Consider the following 20238-nt stretch of genomic DNA (forward strand, 5'->3'; position numbering starts at 1 on the left):
TGTGAAGGTCAAATATTTTCAAAACCACTTTCAATATTATTTGGAAATTTACTGAGATTAGTAATGGTTATACCAGCACTTATCACATTGACAGTTTGGACCCTGCTTTATAATCCCAAAATTAGCTTTTCAATTACCATTACTTACAGTAAAATGAAGTCTGCCAGATGTCTCATACATCACATTCAATTGAAGCGTCATTATGTCATTCGGAAACAATGTCTTCTCGCTGCGACTCAGTGAGGCTGTGTAGCCAGTACTGGTTGGGGAAAGGTAATCCATGTGGTAAGAAGGATACTTTGATGGCAAGAAACAGTGTGGGGAATCAGCATTGGCTGCTGGATTCCAACAGCAGCCACGAGCCTGACATTTCATCATGTCAACCGCTTCATTGAAAGCACAATCGAACCTACTATTCAGATCAATATCACACTGAGAGTCACTGTGATGACTTAGAGTCAATGATAGATTGTTCAGTATTTCTGAAGTCTCTGTTCTGCTTTTATCATGAGGATATTGCCACAATAAATCTAATTTAGACATTCCCATGTTAACACGCTTAAAAATCACTGGAGACCGTAGAGTATAATAACTGTGGTACGTAATTACAACAACTAAAATGACACCAAGAAAGATTGCTCCATTTTTAATTACATTAACTGCAAGCATTCTTGGTTTAGTCACAGTTGGAAACTTTGCTAGCTCCTTTCTTTTGCTTCCCGGACGGAGAGCATATTTTTCTGCTTCATAATGTTGTGGGAACATGATGACGAGGCAGTTGATCTTGAAGCTGTGATTCACTTTGTCCACCTAAAGGATAGAGTTGAAATGTTTAAAATAAAAAGTTAGTGATCAAAACAGGGAACAATGTTTTCTAGTACTACATCATAATATTAACAGACAAGGTACTTCACAATGGAATGCAATGTTCACAGAATGAAGTTGATGACTTTGGTAGGTCATTTGTTTCTTTGGAGATCAGAAACTAAATTAAGTAGAAGGCAAACTTGTCTAGGGGTGCAGAAACAAAGAGCAAGTTGTTCAGCCTAAATTTCTAGAGTTCATTCCTAGGGAAATAAAATATAAAGTTTATGAAGTGTTGTTAAGTTTATATTGAACTTAAGTTAGCCTACACTATGGAGAACAGAGCTGCACCTAATGGTCCCAAGTATTAAAAAGATTATTGAAGTCCAAGAGAATTTGCACAAAAGATATGCAAGGATGTTATCAAAATTAAGATGATGCAGTGATCAGGAAAAATGCAAGTTGCAGCTTGTTTCCCTGCAAAATCTCCACACTTACGGATGTGAAAAGCTACTATCACTAATGGGCCTGACTTAAATAATAGGGCATAAATAGAAGCTAATCAAAACAAAATTCAGAAAAATACCAAAGAGTGAGTATAATGCATAACTCACTATCACCTAAAGTAGATTAACAGGAAGCTTGCTCTCTACATGAACAGAAACAGAGATATGGGGAAGCCTAAGTAAATGAAACTCGAGTGAGAGAGCTAGAGTTCCATACTGGAAAAGTACAGAACAGATGAGCCAAATGGCTTCCTTTTGTGATGTGAATTTTATGCAAGTGTAGTCAACTTTCTTCAGCTGATTAACTGTATACAATTACTGTAACATTTTGAGCAGATCACTAAGTTCATATTAAAATTAATGGAATCCACAACTCCACTTTAGCCATATAATTACCATTTCCTAAATCAGTTTCATTAATGTCAGCTTTGTTGCATACTCACTTCTGAATTAAAAGATCTGGCTTCAGTTTAGCCCTGATCTGACCATATAATCTAAGTTGACACCTCATTGAAGAATTGCAGGAATGCTGCATTGTTAGGGTAGCTCAAGTGGTTAGCACTGCTGCCTCACAGCTTCAGCAACCCGGGTTTAGTTCCACCCTCGGCTGACTGTCCATGCGGAGTTTGCACGTTCTCCTTGTGTCTGTGTGGGTACGCTCTGGTTTCCTTCCACAGCCCAAAGATGTGCATGGTGGGTGGGTTGACCATGCTAAATTGCCGAAAGTGTTCAGGGATGTGTGGATTAGGTGGGTTACCGGGGGATGCTCTGAAGTTTGGTGTGGACTTGTTGGATTGAAGGGTGTGGGATTCTATGATAACTTTACACAGTATGTTTTGTTTAGATGTTAAATAAAAAGGTAATCTCCACTTGGTATAATACCATGTTAAAGACCCCATAGTACTAATGAAGAAAGATGAATTAGATTCCCTGGGATAATCTAAAATTATTTGCCAACAAATACCATAACAGAAAAACTTATTCTGTTGTTTACAGATTGTGTGTGTGTGTGTGTGTGTGTGTGTGTGTGTGTGTGTGTGTGCGCATTAGCCACTTCTTGACAACACAGAAAATTGAGCTAAGCCCTTCTGACAAAGGAAACAAAAAAAATTTAGATTTGTGTAACGTTAATTTGAAATATTGTTTTGATACACTTGTATTTATTAACATCATCCTCACATCCTGTTCACTCTGGGTAGTGTAGCCTACAGAGGTCTTTCTACTCCAAAATCAAGTCAAATAATTTACTTAATGTCCACTCAAGGCTCACACAATAAAATATCCATTTGGTGATGTACCGCCATTTGTAATGATGCCTCAGCTAGAGGTTACACAATTAATACAAAGACCTAGGCTGGAAAGATCTAGTCAGCAAGTACGTTACCCCATTTAAACAGAATGTCAACAACGGACCTCTTCTAATGACAGATCCAAAACACCAAATGTCTTTAACATTAAAATCTAACAACATGAAACGAGAAATGAGAGTGCTTACTCTCTTCAAAGTAAATGTTGAAACAGTTGTTGGTAAATGGAATTGAAGGCTGTGGTGAAAGGCGGTGCTGACAGAGTCAGGCGCCGAACTACGAAACAAATTGGAGCGCCTTAATGACTTCCTCCTGTTGTTCTCTGTAGTCCCAGTACTGCCGAAGTTGACAAAAGTCAGATGTCACAATACACCACCAAGTTATAGTCCAACAGGTTTATTTGAAATCACAAGCTTCCTAAGCGCGGCTCCTTCATCACCTATTTCAGGCCGCAATAGAAAATGGAAAAGGCTGGTGACACTCAGACGCTCGGGCATCAGCTGAAGAGCTGGTCAGTCACACTCCGACGTTCGGACACTCTCATAGGGGACACTGTTTGAAACGAGAACCGACTACGAATTCAGTGAATGCGTCTACCTCAAGCCGTTTCCAGACCTGACAACCAGAAATGGCCAAACTGCCGGGAAACCGAATCACATGACAGTACCGGCGTCACACGCTCGGCCGGTCCACATCCACCCAGCCAAGCGGAGAGGTGTCAGCTCCTTCACCTCGCACCTCCCACTATTAACATCCCGCGCCCACCACACTGAAACGCACCCTCCCTCAAAGTGGTACAGTCCGACAACGGACGGTGTAGTTGTCGAGAAATAGTAGGAACTGCCGATGATGGGTTGTTATCGTTTCTTAGCAACAGAGAACATGGCGGACGGAGGGAGGTAATTTCATCACTTTGCTCATTAATCCACAATACTTTTCATATTTCTAAAATGTCTACTTTTCTAAATGCTACCGTTACTTCACAGTTGCCGAAGTCGGAAATTTCAGATACCTTAATTAATATTGTCGTTTAAACATTTCTGGACCTATCAAAACGACTACTCATTTGATCAGAGATAGTAGGAACTGCAGATGCTGGAGAATCTGAGATAACAAGGTGTAGAGCTGGATGAACACAGCAGGCCAAACAGCATCAGAGGCTGACGTTTCGTGCCTGGACCCTTCTTCACACTAGGCCGGAAACGTCAGCCTTCTGGTCCTCTGATGCTGCTTGGCCTGCTGTGTTCATCCAGCTCTACACCTTGTTATCTCTACTCATTTGATGTTTTAATTTGAAAAAAAAATGCCGGGACATTCAAATTTGTTATCCATAATGACAGATTAGCAATCCATAACATGAGTTTTACATCCAGATAGTAATCAAAAACTACCCCAAAAATACCTTACAAAACAAGTTTCGTCCCAGCATCAGACTTTCCGTAGATATTCTTTAGAATCAGTCTCATTCTTGGACACACACATCACCATCAGGGATGGACACCTCAATACCTCATTCTACTGCAGCCTACGTATAACCTCCCAATGCTGCACTTCTCTAGCTTTCTCTCTAAACATATTAAAACAGCCATTCACTATGGACAAGCCCGACACATACACAGGATCTGTTTGGATCAGAGGAACACGACAGACACCCAAATGTGTTGAAGGACACTCTCAGGGGAGTAGGATATGATACTCAACTAAGTTCCAGCGTGCCACAGTGATAAACTGTAATGATGTCCTCAAGATCGGCATGGGATACAACTGATAGAGTACCCTTCATCGTCCGATATTTCCCGGGATCACAGAAACTATGACATGTTCTTCGCAGCCTTCAACACATTAACGATGATGATGAGAACCTCACCAAGATCTTCCCGACTTCTTGCCTTCAAACAACCGCCAAACTTTAAACACCCATTGTTCACAGCAAACTACCCAGCCTTTAGAATAACGTTGACCACAACACTATACAACTCTGTCATGGCAACCTCAGATCTTTGACATGGACACTACCATCACATTTGCGAACCAATGTGCATGGCAGATATTCACGTGACTCAGCCAATGTTGTCAATTTCTTATGCTGCAGGCAAGGATGACCCGAGGCATGGTATATTGGTGAAACCGTGCAGACATTACAAAATAATAGGAATAGCATTCTCTCGGACCACAGAAGAGATGGACCTGTTGAAGAGTGGGACAAATCGTTATTGTGTGTACTCAAGTTGTGTAATTAGAGTGAAATCATCAAGGCTGGAGCTGCCTGCAAATTACTGTTGAGAGGGATTGATGATGAAAAGAGGAAGAGGCTAATATTGAAAAGGAGCGCACTGGCAGAGTAGGCAGTCCTATGAAAATGAGAATGTATGCCTTCAATCACCATACCTTTGGAATGATTTAAGAAAAAGCCCAATTGCCATGGCTGCAGCATAATGTTAACTTGATTTTAGAAATGCAAGGTGGTAGACTCTTCAAAGCATATGAAGTTCAGCAACATGTAAATTACAGCTCATCAACAATGGTTAGGAATAGCAATAATGGAAGGTTATAGCTTTAAAAAGAAGTGGAAAATAACCATTGATTACGTGCCTTCTAGCTCTTTGCAGTCGAAATAGTGCTTCCTCAAGGAGAGGAAAATGACTGCATCTGTTTTCAACATAATGCAGTTTTTACAACTTCAAAGGATTCTACATCATGCGTAGTGTGCCAGTGCTCGTGGACACAACAAGTTTTCCTTACAAATTAAAAAATAACCAAGGCCCATAGTTTGTCACGGTGTTGTTTTGACTCATTCTTTCAATCCTAAGAAAAAGTGGAGAAAGGAGCGAAAGGGTCGTGTTGTTGGTGTTTAGGGTAAATGGTGGTTCGTCCACAGTCTGTCTTTAACTAATTCCTTCAATATCCTAAGTAGCAAGCCATCTGGTCCAATAGTTCAATGGGTTTTATCCCCATTAATTTCAGAGCACATTTTTTCTTGTAGAAGTTATTCATTTACTCCTTTCCCACCCTTAGTAGTGTATTCAGTACTCTGAAATGCAATTAGTATATTTTATTGTGAAGACAGTTGCAAAGTATTTATTCAACTCCTCTGCCATTTTCTAGTTCCCAATTATTTTTCGGCAAGCCATTGTGCTGGGGACCTATGTTTACTTTTGTTACTCCTTTTCACATATTAAGCGTCTTTTTTTTATTACTTGCCATTTTACCCTCTAAGTTTATTTTCTCCATTTTCTAGGATGTGTATATCACTGTCTAGGCCAGCATTTATTGGCCAACTACAGACTCCTGCAAGCGGTTAACTTATTTGCTGGAGATCTGGAATCACATATAGACCAGACCAGGTAAGAATGCCAGATTTCCTTCCCTAAAGGACATTTGAAACTGGATAGGTTTAAAACAAAGAGCGATTTCATGGCTATTGTTCTTGAGTTTTAAAATTGAATTTAAATTTCACCATCTGTCATGGTGGAATTTGAACCCATGTTCCCTGAACATTCGTCAGTCAAACAGCACAGAAAGACCCTTCAGTCCAACCAGTCTATACCGATCATAGTCCCAAACTAAACCAGTCCCACCTGCCTGTGCTTGGCCTGTATCCCTCCAAACGTTTCCTATTTATGTACTTACCCAAATGTCTTTTAAATATTGTAATTGTAGCCACACCCACCATTTCCTGTGGAAGTCCATTTGACACATGAACCATTCCATATAAAAAGAATTGCGCCTCATGTCTTTAGATCTTTCTCTTCTCACTTCAAAAATATGCTCCTGAGTCTTGAAATACCCCATCCTAGGGAAAAGACACCTGCTGTCCACCTTATCTAAACCCCTCATGATTTTATAAACTACTCTCCAGTCAACTCTCAACCTTCTACACTCCAAGGAAAAAAGTCCCAGCCCACACAAACTCTTCATGTAGCTTAAACCCCTCATTCCTGGCCACATACTGGTACATCTTTTCTGAACTCTCTCCAGATAATAATATCTTTCCTAGAACAGGATGACCAGAACTGGACATAGTATTTCAGCAGAGGTCTCACCCACACATCATGTACAACTTCAATATAATGCCTTAACACTCCAAGATTCAAAGCAATGAAGGCAAGCCTGCTAAATACCTTCTTAACCATCTTATCTATAACATGATGCAAACTTCAAAGAGTTATGTATCTAAATGGCTAAGTCCCTGTTTTACCATAATGCCGAAGGCCCTATTTTTGGTTCTATAAGTCATCTTTCTTTGTTTTACCAAAAGTATAATGTTACCATTTTGCCACCTTGATCAGTCTTTGTTTTTCTTTCAATATACCCAAACCCCTGCTTTAGCAATAATCCCTGCCACATTATATATTTTTGCTTTCAATTTGATGCTATCCTTAACTCCTTTGGTTAACCATGGCCAGTTTATTTTCTTCCTAGAATCTTTCTTCCTCACTGGGGTATTTCTTCAGAGAATCAGGAACTATTTTATTAAACATCCATCCCACCATTGTTCATCAACTGTCTTTTTTGTTAAACTCCTTTCCCAGTCCACTCCTGCCAACTCTACTGTCATTCCTTTGTAATTACCTTTACTAAGTTTAGCACAGTTGTTTCTGACACAAGTTTCTCCCTTTCAAAATGAACATTAAATCCAGTCAGATTATGGGCATTGTTTCCTTGGGGATCTTTTACTCTAATCATTTATTAAAGTTACCTCATTATATAAAATCCAAAAAAGCCTGATCGCTGGTTGAATCCACAACATATTGTCCTAGGAAAGTATCCTGAATACACCCTGAATTCTTACTAGCAGCTATCTTAGCCAATATGATTTTTCCCAGTCTACATGAAGATTGAAGTAATGTATGATTTATGTACTGCCTTTATTTTTACATGCCCTTGTATCCTAATTTGTTCTCTGTCTAAGTACAGTTACTGTTAAGGGCCTAAAGTCAACTCCCACTAATGATTTTCATTTTTCTTAAAAGCTCCAACTATATCAATTCTACATCTTCTGATCTAAGATTATTTCTGTCATGGTTATTCCATCTCCTACTGTGGAAAGCTTTCCAACACTCTTTCCTCCCTATCTGTTCCTTCAAAAAGTTTCATACCTGTGAATATTTAGTACCCAGCTTTGATCATCATAGAATCCTGACAGTGGGTAAACAGGCCATTTAACCCAACAAGTCCACGTCACCCCTCTGAACAGCTTCCCGCCCTGACTCATTCTCTTACTGCTGCATTTCTCCATACCTAACCCATCTAGCCTGAACTTCCTTGGACTCTGCGGGCAATTTAGCATGGACAATCCACCTAGCTTGCACATCTTTGGACTCTGGGAGAAAGCCCACGCAGACACGGGGAGAATGTGCAAATTCCACTCAGTCAGTCACCTGAGGGCGGAATTGAACCCGGGTCCTTTGTGCTGTGAGGCAGCAGTGCTAACCACTGAGCCATCATGCTGCCTATTTTAAATTCAACCACCTGCTGTGGCAGGATTCAGACTTGGATCCCTGAACGTTACCTGGGTGTCTGGATTAAATTCTCAGTGATAATACCACTAGGCTATTGCCTCTCTAATAGGGTGGCATAGTGGCTCAGTGCTAAGCAGTGCTGTCTTACACCAACTGTGTGTGTGGAGCTTGCACATTCTCTCCTGTCTGTGTGGATTTCCTCTGGGTGTTCCAGCTTCCTCCCACTGTCCAAAGATGTGCAGGCTAGGTGGATCGGCATAGTGTTCAGGGATGTGTGATTCAGAGGGGGATGGATCTGGGTGGGATGCTGAGGGGTAGTATAGACTTGTTGGGTCAAAGGGTCTGTTCCACACTGTAGGGATTCTATCATGTTTTGAGAAGATTTGTAGCTCAGGTTGAGGTTCTGGATGTGAGTTTGCTCGCTGAGCTGGAAGGTTAGTTTTCAGACGTTTCGTCACCATTCTAGGTAACATCATCAGTGAGCCGCCGACGAAGCGCTGGTGTTATGTCCCGCTTTCTATTTATCTGGTTAGGTTTCCTTGGGTTGGTGATGTCATTTCCTGTTCTTTTTCTCTGGCTCCAAGTCAATCTACCATCCCCTGAGAAAAAGAACAGGAAATGACATCACCAACCCAAGGAAACCTAACAGATAAATAGAAAGCGGGACATAACACCAGCGCTTCGTTGGAGGCTCACTGATGATGTTACCTAGAATGGTGACGAAACGTCTGAAAACTAACCTTCCAGCTCAGCGAGCAAACTCACATCCAGGATTCTATCATAATTAACCAAGTCAGTTTTCCAAGTCAAAAGGGGTTTATTTAGGCTGCACTAGAAAAAGGCAAAAGTGGCTCCGAATGAAAGAACAAGGGCTGTCTGGGATTTTCCCATGCTGAAGACGATGAAATTCTGCTGATAATGTATTGGCATCAGTGACTTTTATTCCACATTTATTCCAAATTTCAGCACTCTGCTAACCCTCTGACAAACCTTTCAAAGGCAAAAAAAATCAAGTCGATATAGAAATTTAAGAATGCCTTCGATAACTACTCTAGCTTACTAATTTTAACAGCACTATATAATGATTCAAAGGATCCACTACAGGAAGATTAGATGGAAATCAGATAACTAGTTACTTCTCATATTTCACTGATTATATGCCAAAAGAAACAAACATTCAAATGGTGGAGAAAGAGACGTTCAGCTTGGTATTGGCTACACAACATTCTGAAGTATATATATCCTGTGATTCCACAGAGGTGGTTTTTTTGAATAGACCACAACCTTTCAACCATCCTGGATCGCTTCCATAATAAAAATCAAAAGACTTTCATTAAATGCATAGTTTTTTATTGTTGAAATCTGAACTTCACCCAATAAGTTTCTTGTATTAACCAGCTCTTATTATAAAGCTAGGTTGCTTCTCTATTAAAAATCTGCAACTTCCATGTAAATAGCCATTTGGAGAACAGAATGCTTTTTCAGTGTAAAATATTTAAGACCAAACTACATTATGAGAACTATAAGAAAAGTATGACTTTCTTCTCCACTTCCTCGTTACCTGCAATTCTGGTTTGGAATCCAATGAGCCCCTTTCTCCTGCTGTGAATTCTGTAATGAAGCAAGTTTGTACCATAAACAGAGACCACTATCCTTTTCAAACCAGGATGTTGACATAGAGGTCTCAAAAATGCTTCTGAGCTTCTCTGTGAAAAAGAGTACAATTTTCTTCATTTTCACTTGAAGCTTTGTTTGATACAGTGAATGATGCAAAGGGGCAAATATCTCAATTACAGTTCCTTTTTCCCGTTACAACAACACCTCCTCCCCACCATATTACATTACAAGACATAATTGGAGCTGTGTCCCAGCACAATGAATCTTTCTGTATCCTTAATTCAGTTTCAAATGATATGCACTGATTTTTGTCTAACTATTAATCACAATCCATTAAGTATCCCTTTTAAATTATTGCCAGCAGTATCAATGGTTTATGATTATTGTCTGTTCTGTTGTGGAAGGTTTCTTGATAGTTGCAGGTTCTGCTTCACTTCAGAACCAAGCAATTGTGAATTGTTCTTCTAATAGGATAGACAGATTCTGCAAATTCAATACCTGAAAAGGAAAAACAAATATGGGACATGAACGTAACCATCAAATACATTTCACTATAGTTGCTTGAAAAAAAATTGCAAAATGTTTTATGTATTTAATACATTGCATTATGAACTTAAAATATGTCCTTCAGTTAAAGCTTTCAAATATGAAGTTTATTTATCTATCAACAATCTTAAAATGCTATCTAGACAGAGTCTATGTCCTCACCTTGGTGTCTGTTCTGTAGGAGAAGTCAGAGATCCAGAATCCATTAACAGAAACTTTCTGTGGAGCTGATGGAACTCCAAACACCAAGACACTGTCCAATTTAAGGCCATCTATCTGGCTATTCAAATGGATTATTTCACTGAACAGCACATTCTGAGTGTGTGTGGAAATGGCAGCGGGGTGGGGGGGGGGGGGGGTGCAGAAAGAAAACAACAATTAGTAAAGTACCACACAATAGTCAGTAAACATCAATCTCCCGCAATGAATGTGTAAACTGAGTGTATTTCAATCCAACTGAAGTATGTAAGCAAAAACGTTGATTTGGGACAATTTTGAATCTTCATCTGAAGTTCCCTTTTATAATTTTCATTAAAAAAACCCCAACATTAGTTTAATTACATTGGTGAAAACGAAAATCTGCCGAATTCTGTTTAATTACAAGTTAGGATCAAGAAAATATGTAATGTTGCCTTTAATTTGATGTTTTACATTTAATTAAACCTAGTTTCCTCTTTAGAATTTCCTTACGATTCACTCATCGGCATTTGTTTCAGCTGAGGGACTTGCTTGCAATTCATGGAGGTTTCTCTTGTTATTACTAATTTTTTCTACAATCATGGGGTGCATCATTAGATTAGTCAACATTTGTGCTGGTTGCCACATTTTAGGTGAATCACACTGACAGAACTAACTACAGTCCTTTCTGCTATTACAAGTGTTTCGATAATGTGAATTAGCTGTGACATAGATGATGAACAGGGGAACACTATTTGTAAAACTTGAATTTTCGCAACAGTGTTGGCTATTACATGATTCCAATCCCTCCTCCATCAAGTTATCTTCAAATTTTTTCAAGGTAAAGTGTTAAATTTACCCTGTTATTTCTATATTAAATAAGAATTTAACTTTTATTTAAGCTGTTCAGTCCTTTGTGTTAGAATTTCTGTGGTCTGCCCCATTACAATTTTTTCCATAAGTCTTGTTATTTTTATTGCACGATTTTCTATAGCACGAGGTCACGCAAGAAGGCAACCATCTCGTCATAGCAGAAAGGACTGTACCTTCCTTATGTATTTAAAGAATCAGAAATTCCTTGACTCAGAAATTATCAGAGATTCATAGGCTGTACTTTGTTGTCACAGCTAGGATACAGATGAGTTTCAAGCTTAGGTCCTATACAATCAACATTAATGAAGTATTTAAAAATCAGCCACTTACATTTTTTGCCAGGAAGATAATTTCTGTATAATCACCATTTTCATAACTCAGCAGACTATCACCATCATCCCAGAAGAGTTCTCCCCTCGCAATTGCCTGATCAGAAAGTGCCACAACCAAACCAAACGGGTTCTTACGGGAAGCAGCAGTTGTGGTGTTGGGTTCCTTGATTGAATTTACATTAAAATGTAATCATCACTTCAGCAACCATAATAAGCTAAATAAAAGAAACACGAGTACTAATTTTCACTTACAAAAGTATTTTTATACTGCACTTTTAATGACAAGAAAGAAGTAGTAGTGAAGCTGCAGTCAGAACTATGGAAAACCAGGATCATGGATACTAATGCAAACTAAAACAGTGTCTCTTATGTTGTCAGGTGGCAGATAGAGTTAGAGAGGCATGTTCGACAGCAGCATTTGATGAACAATTGGGTCCAAGATGAGGTGCTGCCCGCTTGGAATCCTAATGTGCAATATACAAGTATGCTAATATCTGAATGTTTTAGTGGCTGCCAAATTCTGGATCAGAAGAACTAATTTATCATGGAATCCCTACAGTGTGGAAACAGGCCATTTGGTCCCACAGTCCACACCAACACTCCGAAGAGTATCCCATCCAGACCCAACCCCTTTATTCCTGTAATCCTGCAATTCCCATGGCTAATCCACCTATCCTACACATTCCTGAGCATTATGGGCAATTTAGCATGGCCGATCCACATAACCTGCACATCTTGGGATTGTGGAAGGAAACCTAACCAGATATGAGAACGTGCAAATTCCACACAGACAGTCACCAGAGGCTGGAATCAAACCCATCTCTCTGGCGCTGAGGCAGCAGTGCTAACCACTGAGCTGCTATGCTGCAGGGAACATACGTTCCAGTACAACATGCATGGATTGTAAACAGTATATATATAACCATGGGATAGCTCTGGCACCATCCTTGCAGTTAAAGGAGTGGGTGATTATGGCCAGAATTTATGTCCATATGCATGTGCATCTTTGCTTCAAAATCATTCAGCAATCCAGAAAAAAATCTGGTCCAGACTGGGTGATTTAGACACTCTAATTAGAGAGAATCCTTCCAGTAAATTATCTTCATTTATAAAAAAGAAATCACATCCAATAACCTTATTGTTTATGGTAGCTTTGGCTAAATTCTGTCAATAAACACAGATGCAAAGTACATAATTGCAACCTCAGGCATGCCTCCTACCTCCACCATTAAGTGTCAGCATTGTTATGGTACGGTCTGCTGAATAGCTTCCTACTATGTCTGCACTGAGTATTTCATCTTAATGGTAGTGACGACAGTGACTAAATGGTTAGCACTGCTGCCCCACAGCACCAGGCTCACCCCCCCCCACCCCCGGCCCCGAGTTTGATTCCAGCCTCAGAATACCTACATTATGATCACCGATGATTTCCTGCCTTTTCCTCACAATCCCACATAAGATTAAAACAGAAGCTCTTACCGTCCCAACCTCTCCAATCTTTCCACATAACTGAACTTTCTCATCCCTAGAGCCACTTTCAAAACTTCTTCTGTACTCTATCCAATGCGTTCACATTCTTCCTATCATTGCACAGTTCTGACTGCCACAGTTCTCCAGCTGATGTCAAATCAGTGTCTTATCCAAGTTCATTACAGCCTACTCCATGCCCCATTAATGAAGCCCAGGATACCTCTGTATGAATGAGGGTAACATTTCTGAGAACTTCTGTGAATGACAGAATTCGAGAGTGTGGAGCCCATTAAAAATAGGTGTTTCAAAAAAAAATCACAGCTATGCGAGTTTGCCCATGGATATTGAATTTTGTTATTTTACACTGAGTTCTGCCACCTTTAATGACACGTGCATTTACTTACAGGTCTCTGCTCCTGTACACCTTTTAGCATTGTACTCTTTATTTTGTATTGTCTCTCCATGTTCTTTGTACCAAAATGCATCACCTCCGCTTTAGACTTCTCCCGCTACCTGTCCACCCACTCCACCAACCTGTCAATGTCTTTTTGAAATTCTATCCTGTTGTCCTCAAAGTTTATCATTCTCCAAAGTTTTGTGCCATTGACAAACTGTAAAGTTGTCCCATGTGCCAATATATCAGATTAATATATCAGATGAAGCAACAGTCTCAATACTGGCAGAACACAGCAGACCAGGCAGCATCAGAGCAGGAAAGCTGATGTTGAGTCGAGACCCTTCTTCAGACTCCAGCATTGGCAGTTCTTACTAAATCTGAGTCTCACTACTGACCTGGGGGAACTCCAGCCTGAAATATATCCATTAGCCATTACTGTTGTCCATCCCTAAACCAATGATGTTACTCATGATGCTCCTGTCCCCTTTTCCATGAATTGCAACTTCTCAAGTATGTGGTGTAACACTGTATCGAATGCCTTTGGAAGTGAGCGTACACCACATCAACAGTCTTTCACTCATCAATTCTTTTCAAAACCTCCAGCAAGTTAGATATGACTTAAGAAATCCTTGCTGTATCTTCCTAAACAATTCATGGGAGTATTAATAATTTCCTCAATATTGTTGAGAATTTTTCCCAACACCAAAGAGAAACTGACTGATCTATAAATTGCTGGGCCAATTGTTGTTATGACATTGAACAACATAATGTTTTTAATTCTTCAACACCACTTCTGAATCCAAGGAAGATCAAAAATTAATTGGTCAGTGCCACTGCAACATCCACTTCCAGTTCTTTCATAGTTATTTTGTAGGCAAGACAAATAACAAGTACTCATTTAACACCTCAGCTGTGTCTCATACAAATTTGTAAATCCCCTTTTTGGTACCAATTCAGCTCTACTCTTCCATTTACCATGCTTTTACTATCATTGTGCTTATAGAACACTTTTGATTACCTTTCATATTAGCTGCCAGTTTTTTCTCATAAACCCTCTTTGTTGCTCATAATCTATCCTTGATTCTCTATCTCCATTTCGGTCCCTGAGTGGTCAATTTTTCCTGACTACCTGTTCACTGTTAAAAAGGTACCAATAAAAGATATTTAGATTCCATTTTATACTACCTGTCAGACTATTTTTTGTATTGTACAAGGCAGCACGTATCTTTTATTATAAGCGGCTGCCTATAAAAGTTCTATAATAAAACACAGTCAGCTCAAAGGATAAAAATTCCATGTCATATTTTAGTCATAACCTTGAGGCCAAAAGGGAGGGTGTTATAATGTAATCCCATATATGCACTGAACAGGAGACCACACTATTAAGTATAAAGTATAAACAAAATAGCATTAAAAATGTTCACAATTTCAGCAATATCGCTGTATAATTATTGATGTGTCCTTAAAGTCAGGATTGTATTCAAGGGCAGCACGGTGGCTCAGTGGTTAACACAATGCCAAGGACCCAGATTTAATTCCACCCTCGGGTAACTGTCTGTGTGGAGTTTTCACATTCTCCCCATGTCGCATGGGATTCCTCCCACAGTCCAAAGACATGTAGGTTTGGTGGATTGGCCATGCAAAATTGCCCATAGGTGTTCAGGGATATTTTTTTCCTTTTATTCATTCACGGGATTAGACGTTGCTGGCTAGGTGGCATTTATTGCCCATTCCTAATTGCCCAAATGGCAGTTAAGAGTCAACCACATTGCTGTGGGTGTGGAGTCACATGTAGGCCAGACCAGGTAAGGATAGCAGTTTCCTTTCTGAAAAGGCATTAGTGAACCAGATGGGTTTTCTCCGACAATTGACAATGGATTCATGGTCACCATTAGACTGTTAATTCCAGATATTTATTGAACTCAAACTTCACCATCTGCCATGGTGGGATTTGAACCTGGGTCCCCAGAACATTATCTGTGTCTCTGGATTAACAGTCCAGCGATAATACCACTGGGCTATTGCCTAGGTAGGTTATGCGGGATGGGTCTGGTGGGATGCTGTGAAGATCGGTGTGGACTAGTTGGGCTGAAGAGCCTGTTTCCAAACTCTAGGGATTCTATATATTCCTGAAAATTTCAACCTTAAGATTTTTCACTTAAGTGAAGCATGGTTTCTCAACAAAACTATAGTCAGTTCCTCAAGACAGCTTCTGCCTAGTAAAGCCATTGGAAAAGCTGAAATATTGCCCCCTATACACAGCAATGTGCATTCCTAGATGAAATAGCTTGCAAATACAAGGAAACCGGTGAAGAAAGCATGTTGCTTGCAGAGAAGTCTACAAAGTTACAGAACATGCAAGTACAATATTGCACCAATACAAGTATTGTAGAATACTTGTATTGCAGAAATATCATTTTCTTTTAAAAAAAGGGACTTAAGCAATTAAACATAGAGCGTTGGGAGTGATTGTAGAACAGAGACACCCAGGGGTTAAGGTACATAGGGTGATTATGAAGGCATTTAGCACATTTGCCTGTATTGCTCAGACCTTTGAGTATAGATGTTGGGACATTTGCGTTGAGGTTGTACAGGACATTGCTGAGGCCTGTTTGGGAGTAGTGCCCAATTCTGGTTGCCCTGTTGTAGGAAGGATATTATTTAGCTGGAGAGGGTTCAGAAGGGTTTTACCAGGGTGTGCATTGGAGGTTTAGGGGTGACCTTATAGAGGTTTATAAAATCATGAAGGATATAGATAAGGTGAATGGCAGGTGTCTTTTCCCTAGGGTGGGGTATTTCAAGACAAGCGGGCATATTTTCAAAAGGTGAGAGGAGAAAGATTTAAAGAAAAGATGAGCGGCAATTTTATTTTCCCCACCACAGAGTAGTTCATGCGTGGAATGAACTTCTAGAGTAAATAAAGTCATATAGCACAAAAACATACCCTTTAGTCCATGGCAACCATACTCCCAAACTAAACTAGTCGCACAGCTTCTGGCCCAAATGCCTCCAAACCTTTCCTATTCATTAACTTATCCAAGTGTCTCTTAAATGTTGTAATTGTACCCACATGCACTACTTCCTCAGGAAGTTCATTCCACACGGGAACCACCTTCAGTGTAAAAAAAAATTTGATCCTCATGTCTTTTTAAATGTCTCTCTTACCTTAAAAACGTGCCCACTACTCTTGAAATCCGTTTTCCTAGAGAATGTTAAAAGCCAATTGCTATCCAAATCTAAGTTGACATTGTACCCTGAATCCAGTTTGGCATTCAGTATCAATCTGAAGGATGCTGTAACAAATACAGAGAATGCTGGAGAAACACAAATCCTTCTACCTGAATTGTGGGTCTGTTTCAGGATTAGTGAATAACAGGCTGAAACTGAAACAGCAATAATCAGAGTGGATCACACTGGGCAGATCACAAAAGGGACCAAAATGATTGTGAGAACAAGGGGCAAATGTTAGAAAGGCTGACAAGTTAAGAACATGGTCTATTTTTGATTCCTTGCTAAAGCAAGGAATCTCAATTGCAATAAATGTTGGCCTAGCCAGAGATGCCCACACGCGGTGAGGGAATAATTTTAAAAAAATTAAATGAACATCTTTTGTCATGAGATTGCTACAGGTACACCACCTCTTAGGGTCATTTCAAATCAGTTTTTTGAGGCACAGTATATTAATTGTGTAATGAATTCAGTTTATTTCAGGGATGTCAAGTGGGTAGTAAATTGCCTTGGTAAACATAGACTCAGGACTGAGTCTCTTCTTTTGAAACTGTAAGGCATGCCTCTGTTCACTCCCAAGTTATAACAGAGACTAAAATTACTCCTTTGGCTGGAGAGCACATTGAGATATTCTGGTGCTATATGAAGGCAAGATTTCTTTTCTTTGTGAATTAAAGCTTGTCAGTTTATAAAGACTTGGCTGTGGGCTCTTTTCTTCACCACTTAGCACTGTAACATGCAGCAACTAGCTTTATCATTAAATCAAAACAGGATTAATGAACCTGCAAGTTTACAAATGCGTGCAAACTTTACTTGTCAATTTGTGTGTTTTGGAAACATTTTTACAAACCCCATTTTTGTTTTGCTTGGATTCTTCCAGAGACCTGCATTAACTCGTTTCACTGTTTCTTCCTGGTTCAGGCCACCCACTGATTTACAGAAATGCCCTCCTATGTCCCCACAGACACATAAGACCCCTTTGTTGATCGACTCCACCACTATTATGGAAGCAGGGGAAGACATGTTGCAGGCATATAGGAATCGGACATCATTTCTCCCATCAGAAAGGTTATCTGCACTACCAGTCCTTTGAGGTTCGCTGAGGGACTTTGCATCAAAATGTTTCATTTCCCAGAAGCTAGGAACCACTACAGGAAAATCAAGCTGCGTTCACCTGGAATCATGATGTGACTGAAGCAAATCAATTGACCAATAAACTCTCTGATCAATCTGTTATCAGACAGCTGAAGGAGAATCTGTTACAGGCCAACAAGCAGTATGAGCATCCATTTAGCAGATCAACACCCTGTCCAAAGTGACAGCGCTAGGCAATGGCACAATGGTAATATCAAGAGACTGTTGATCCAGAGACCCCAGGTGATGTTCTGGAGACCTGTATTCAAAGCCTGACAGAGCAGATTGTGGAATTTGAATTCAATCATAATCTAGAATTAAGAGTCAAACAATATCATGAATCCATTGCCAGTTGAGAAAAACCCCTCTGGTTCACTGATGTCCTCTGGGGAAGGAAAGCGCCATCCTTATCTGGTCTGGATCACGTGACTCTAGGCCCACATCAAACGTGGTTGGCTCTTAACTGTTCTCTCAGCACTGAGGGATGGACATTGAATTCTGGCCCAGTTAGTGGTGCACACATCTTGTACTTTAACTTTCGGTGGATGCTGGTACAGTTTAATGTTTAAAAGATATTTGGATAAGTACATAAATAGGAAATAGGGTTATAGGCCAAGCGCAGACAGGTGGGACTAGTTTAGTTTGTAATTACAGTCGGCATGGACTGGTTGGAACAAAGGTTCATTTCAAATGTTGTATGACTCTATGACCACAGCAGTTCCTCTATGAGTAGGTAATCAGCAAAGAAATTTAAGGTTAAAAACAAAGTTTACTTCAGTGTTCGAGGAGAGAAGTACTTAAAACGGTTCTATGTTCATTTCTCGAACTAACTCGAGCAGCACAATCACGGGCCTAACTAATGATGCAACTCATTCGATGACATGAGACAGGACCAGGAAACGAGCCACGCTGAAATAGAAAATGGCACTTCCAATGAAGCAACAGGACAAAAAAAGCTTTAAAACCAAGAAGGGAGCTTTTGAAAGAGCACTCCATGTACTGTTACACCAAAATTAAATATCAGCAGGCAAGAAACTTGGGAATGGAAATCAGGTGGCTGCTTAAGAGGCATCTGAGCTCTTACTCATTTTGCACCATTCACCTCCACTGAAGTCACTTATATACCCCTACCTGTGTAGGTAAAATGCAGCCTCCTCGTATGTGGACATTAATAGTATCCAACGGTGCCTGTAGTATTATGTACTGACCTTTGCTATGGATTACAGAACCCTAAAAAAATTAAACAAGATTACAAGAAGAGATATTAAAATAAAGGTAAATTAATGTCTGTATGCACAAACAAATACTACACTAAATAATTAGTTTGATTTTAGCTGATCTAATGTGATTCACAGACTGGAATAAAGTAGATATTCTGAGTGGAGTTTAAAAACTGTATTGAACATTGTACAAAAATTGTTCTGAGCTTCACAAGACCAACACCGGAGTCAAACTGTTTTGAGACTCTGAATTCTACACAAACAAAAATACTTTCCCAAGCTAGCCTTCAGGTACTAAGTGCTGAACACATAAATTGAACTCTAACAAAAAGATGTGCAAGACAATTTTACAGGAATTTTGGTCTAATTTGAATCCTGTGTCAGATCAGAGAATGTCACAAATGTAGATTGCAATGACCCTATGATTTAGTTTCATATACAATCCAAGATGGCACTGGATGCAGATCATAGTCAAGAATGCAAATAATATGACACTTACATCATGCAGGTTGTACCATGTTGTTGGAGGAAAGTAGCCAGACACTTCCACTGCTTTAGGTTCCAGTACTGGAGTGATGAGAAGTGCCTCACCCCACATGAACTGACGATCGATGCTTGGAGTGTTTGGATCTTGAGGGAATCTAAAGTGGAGAAAAGGACAGCATATTGGCAATAAAATGTGAGGCTGGATGAACACAGCAGGCCCAGCAGCATCTCAGGAGCACAAAAGCTGACGTTTCGGGCCTATATGGATTAACTCCAATACAAGAAATCTGACAAAGCTACATGGATTGTTTCTTCCTTTAAAAAAAAGTCCTAAAACAGACTTTAAAGTTGCTCCTGACAAGGATCCACCCCATGACAACGGCAGTGATGGACATCCCTAGACATTTAAAGGATCTCTGGTAAATGGTGTCTCCAAAATTTCAATATTTCATTGTTGAAATGCCAAAGATTTTACCACTGTAAGGTGAATTTTAACAGTAGATACTTCAGTTTAAATAAGGAACTGTTTACAAAAATAAGCCTACAATTACTCCAACCATCTGGCTCAGACCATAACTGAGATTCAAGATCATTTTGCCTTTTTGACTGCTCATTTGGTATATGCATGTTGCGTGCACAGACTATTGAATTATAATTTCAAACACAAGGTGCTTAAATA

At 39.7% G+C, this 20238-nt stretch overlaps 2 protein-coding genes and 1 long non-coding RNA gene across 5 annotated transcripts in view; 1 reads left to right on the plus strand and 2 right to left on the minus strand.

The window, feature by feature from the left end:
- The window catches only part of LOC125463611 (lysosomal alpha-glucosidase-like), a 47711-nt gene extending 44382 nt beyond the window's left edge, over window positions 1-3329 (minus strand). Inside the window, exons 1-2 of one of the 2 annotated variants that reach the window (XM_059653694.1) lie at window positions 3215-3328; window positions 148-810 (exon numbers count right to left, since the gene is read on the minus strand). In XM_059653694.1, coding sequence (XP_059509677.1) covers window positions 148-765 — 618 coding nt within the window. In that variant the 5' untranslated portion in view covers window positions 766-810; window positions 3215-3328. Of the gene's footprint in view, window positions 1-147; window positions 811-2805 lie in introns of both variants that reach the window. The other variant, XM_048555100.2, reaches the window with a different exon arrangement.
- Window positions 3330-3370: 41 nt separating this feature from the next.
- Window positions 3371-20238, plus strand: part of LOC125463613 (uncharacterized) — a 31622-nt gene continuing 14754 nt past the window's right edge. Inside the window, exons 1-2 of the long non-coding RNA XR_007249870.2 lie at window positions 3371-3516; window positions 5856-5961. This is a non-coding gene — a long non-coding RNA (uncharacterized LOC125463613). The remainder of the gene's footprint in view (window positions 3517-5855; window positions 5962-20238) is intronic.
- LOC125463612 (lysosomal alpha-glucosidase-like) overlaps window positions 9414-20238 on the minus strand; it is a 44659-nt gene continuing 33834 nt past the window's right edge. Inside the window, exons 16-20 of one of the 2 annotated variants that reach the window (XM_048555102.2) lie at window positions 19573-19714; window positions 18985-19083; window positions 11623-11787; window positions 10405-10557; window positions 9414-10194 (exon numbers count right to left, since the gene is read on the minus strand). In XM_048555102.2, coding sequence (XP_048411059.1) covers window positions 10132-10194; window positions 10405-10557; window positions 11623-11787; window positions 18985-19083; window positions 19573-19714 — 622 coding nt within the window. In that variant the 3' untranslated portion in view covers window positions 9414-10131. Of the gene's footprint in view, window positions 10195-10404; window positions 10558-11622; window positions 11788-18984; window positions 19084-19572; window positions 19715-20238 lie in introns of those variants that run through there. The other variant, XR_007249869.2, reaches the window with a different exon arrangement.

The sequence above is a fragment of the Stegostoma tigrinum genome, chromosome 22 (assembly GCF_030684315.1).
Source record: "Stegostoma tigrinum isolate sSteTig4 chromosome 22, sSteTig4.hap1, whole genome shotgun sequence".
Lineage (NCBI taxonomy): Eukaryota > Metazoa > Chordata > Chondrichthyes > Orectolobiformes > Stegostomatidae > Stegostoma > Stegostoma tigrinum.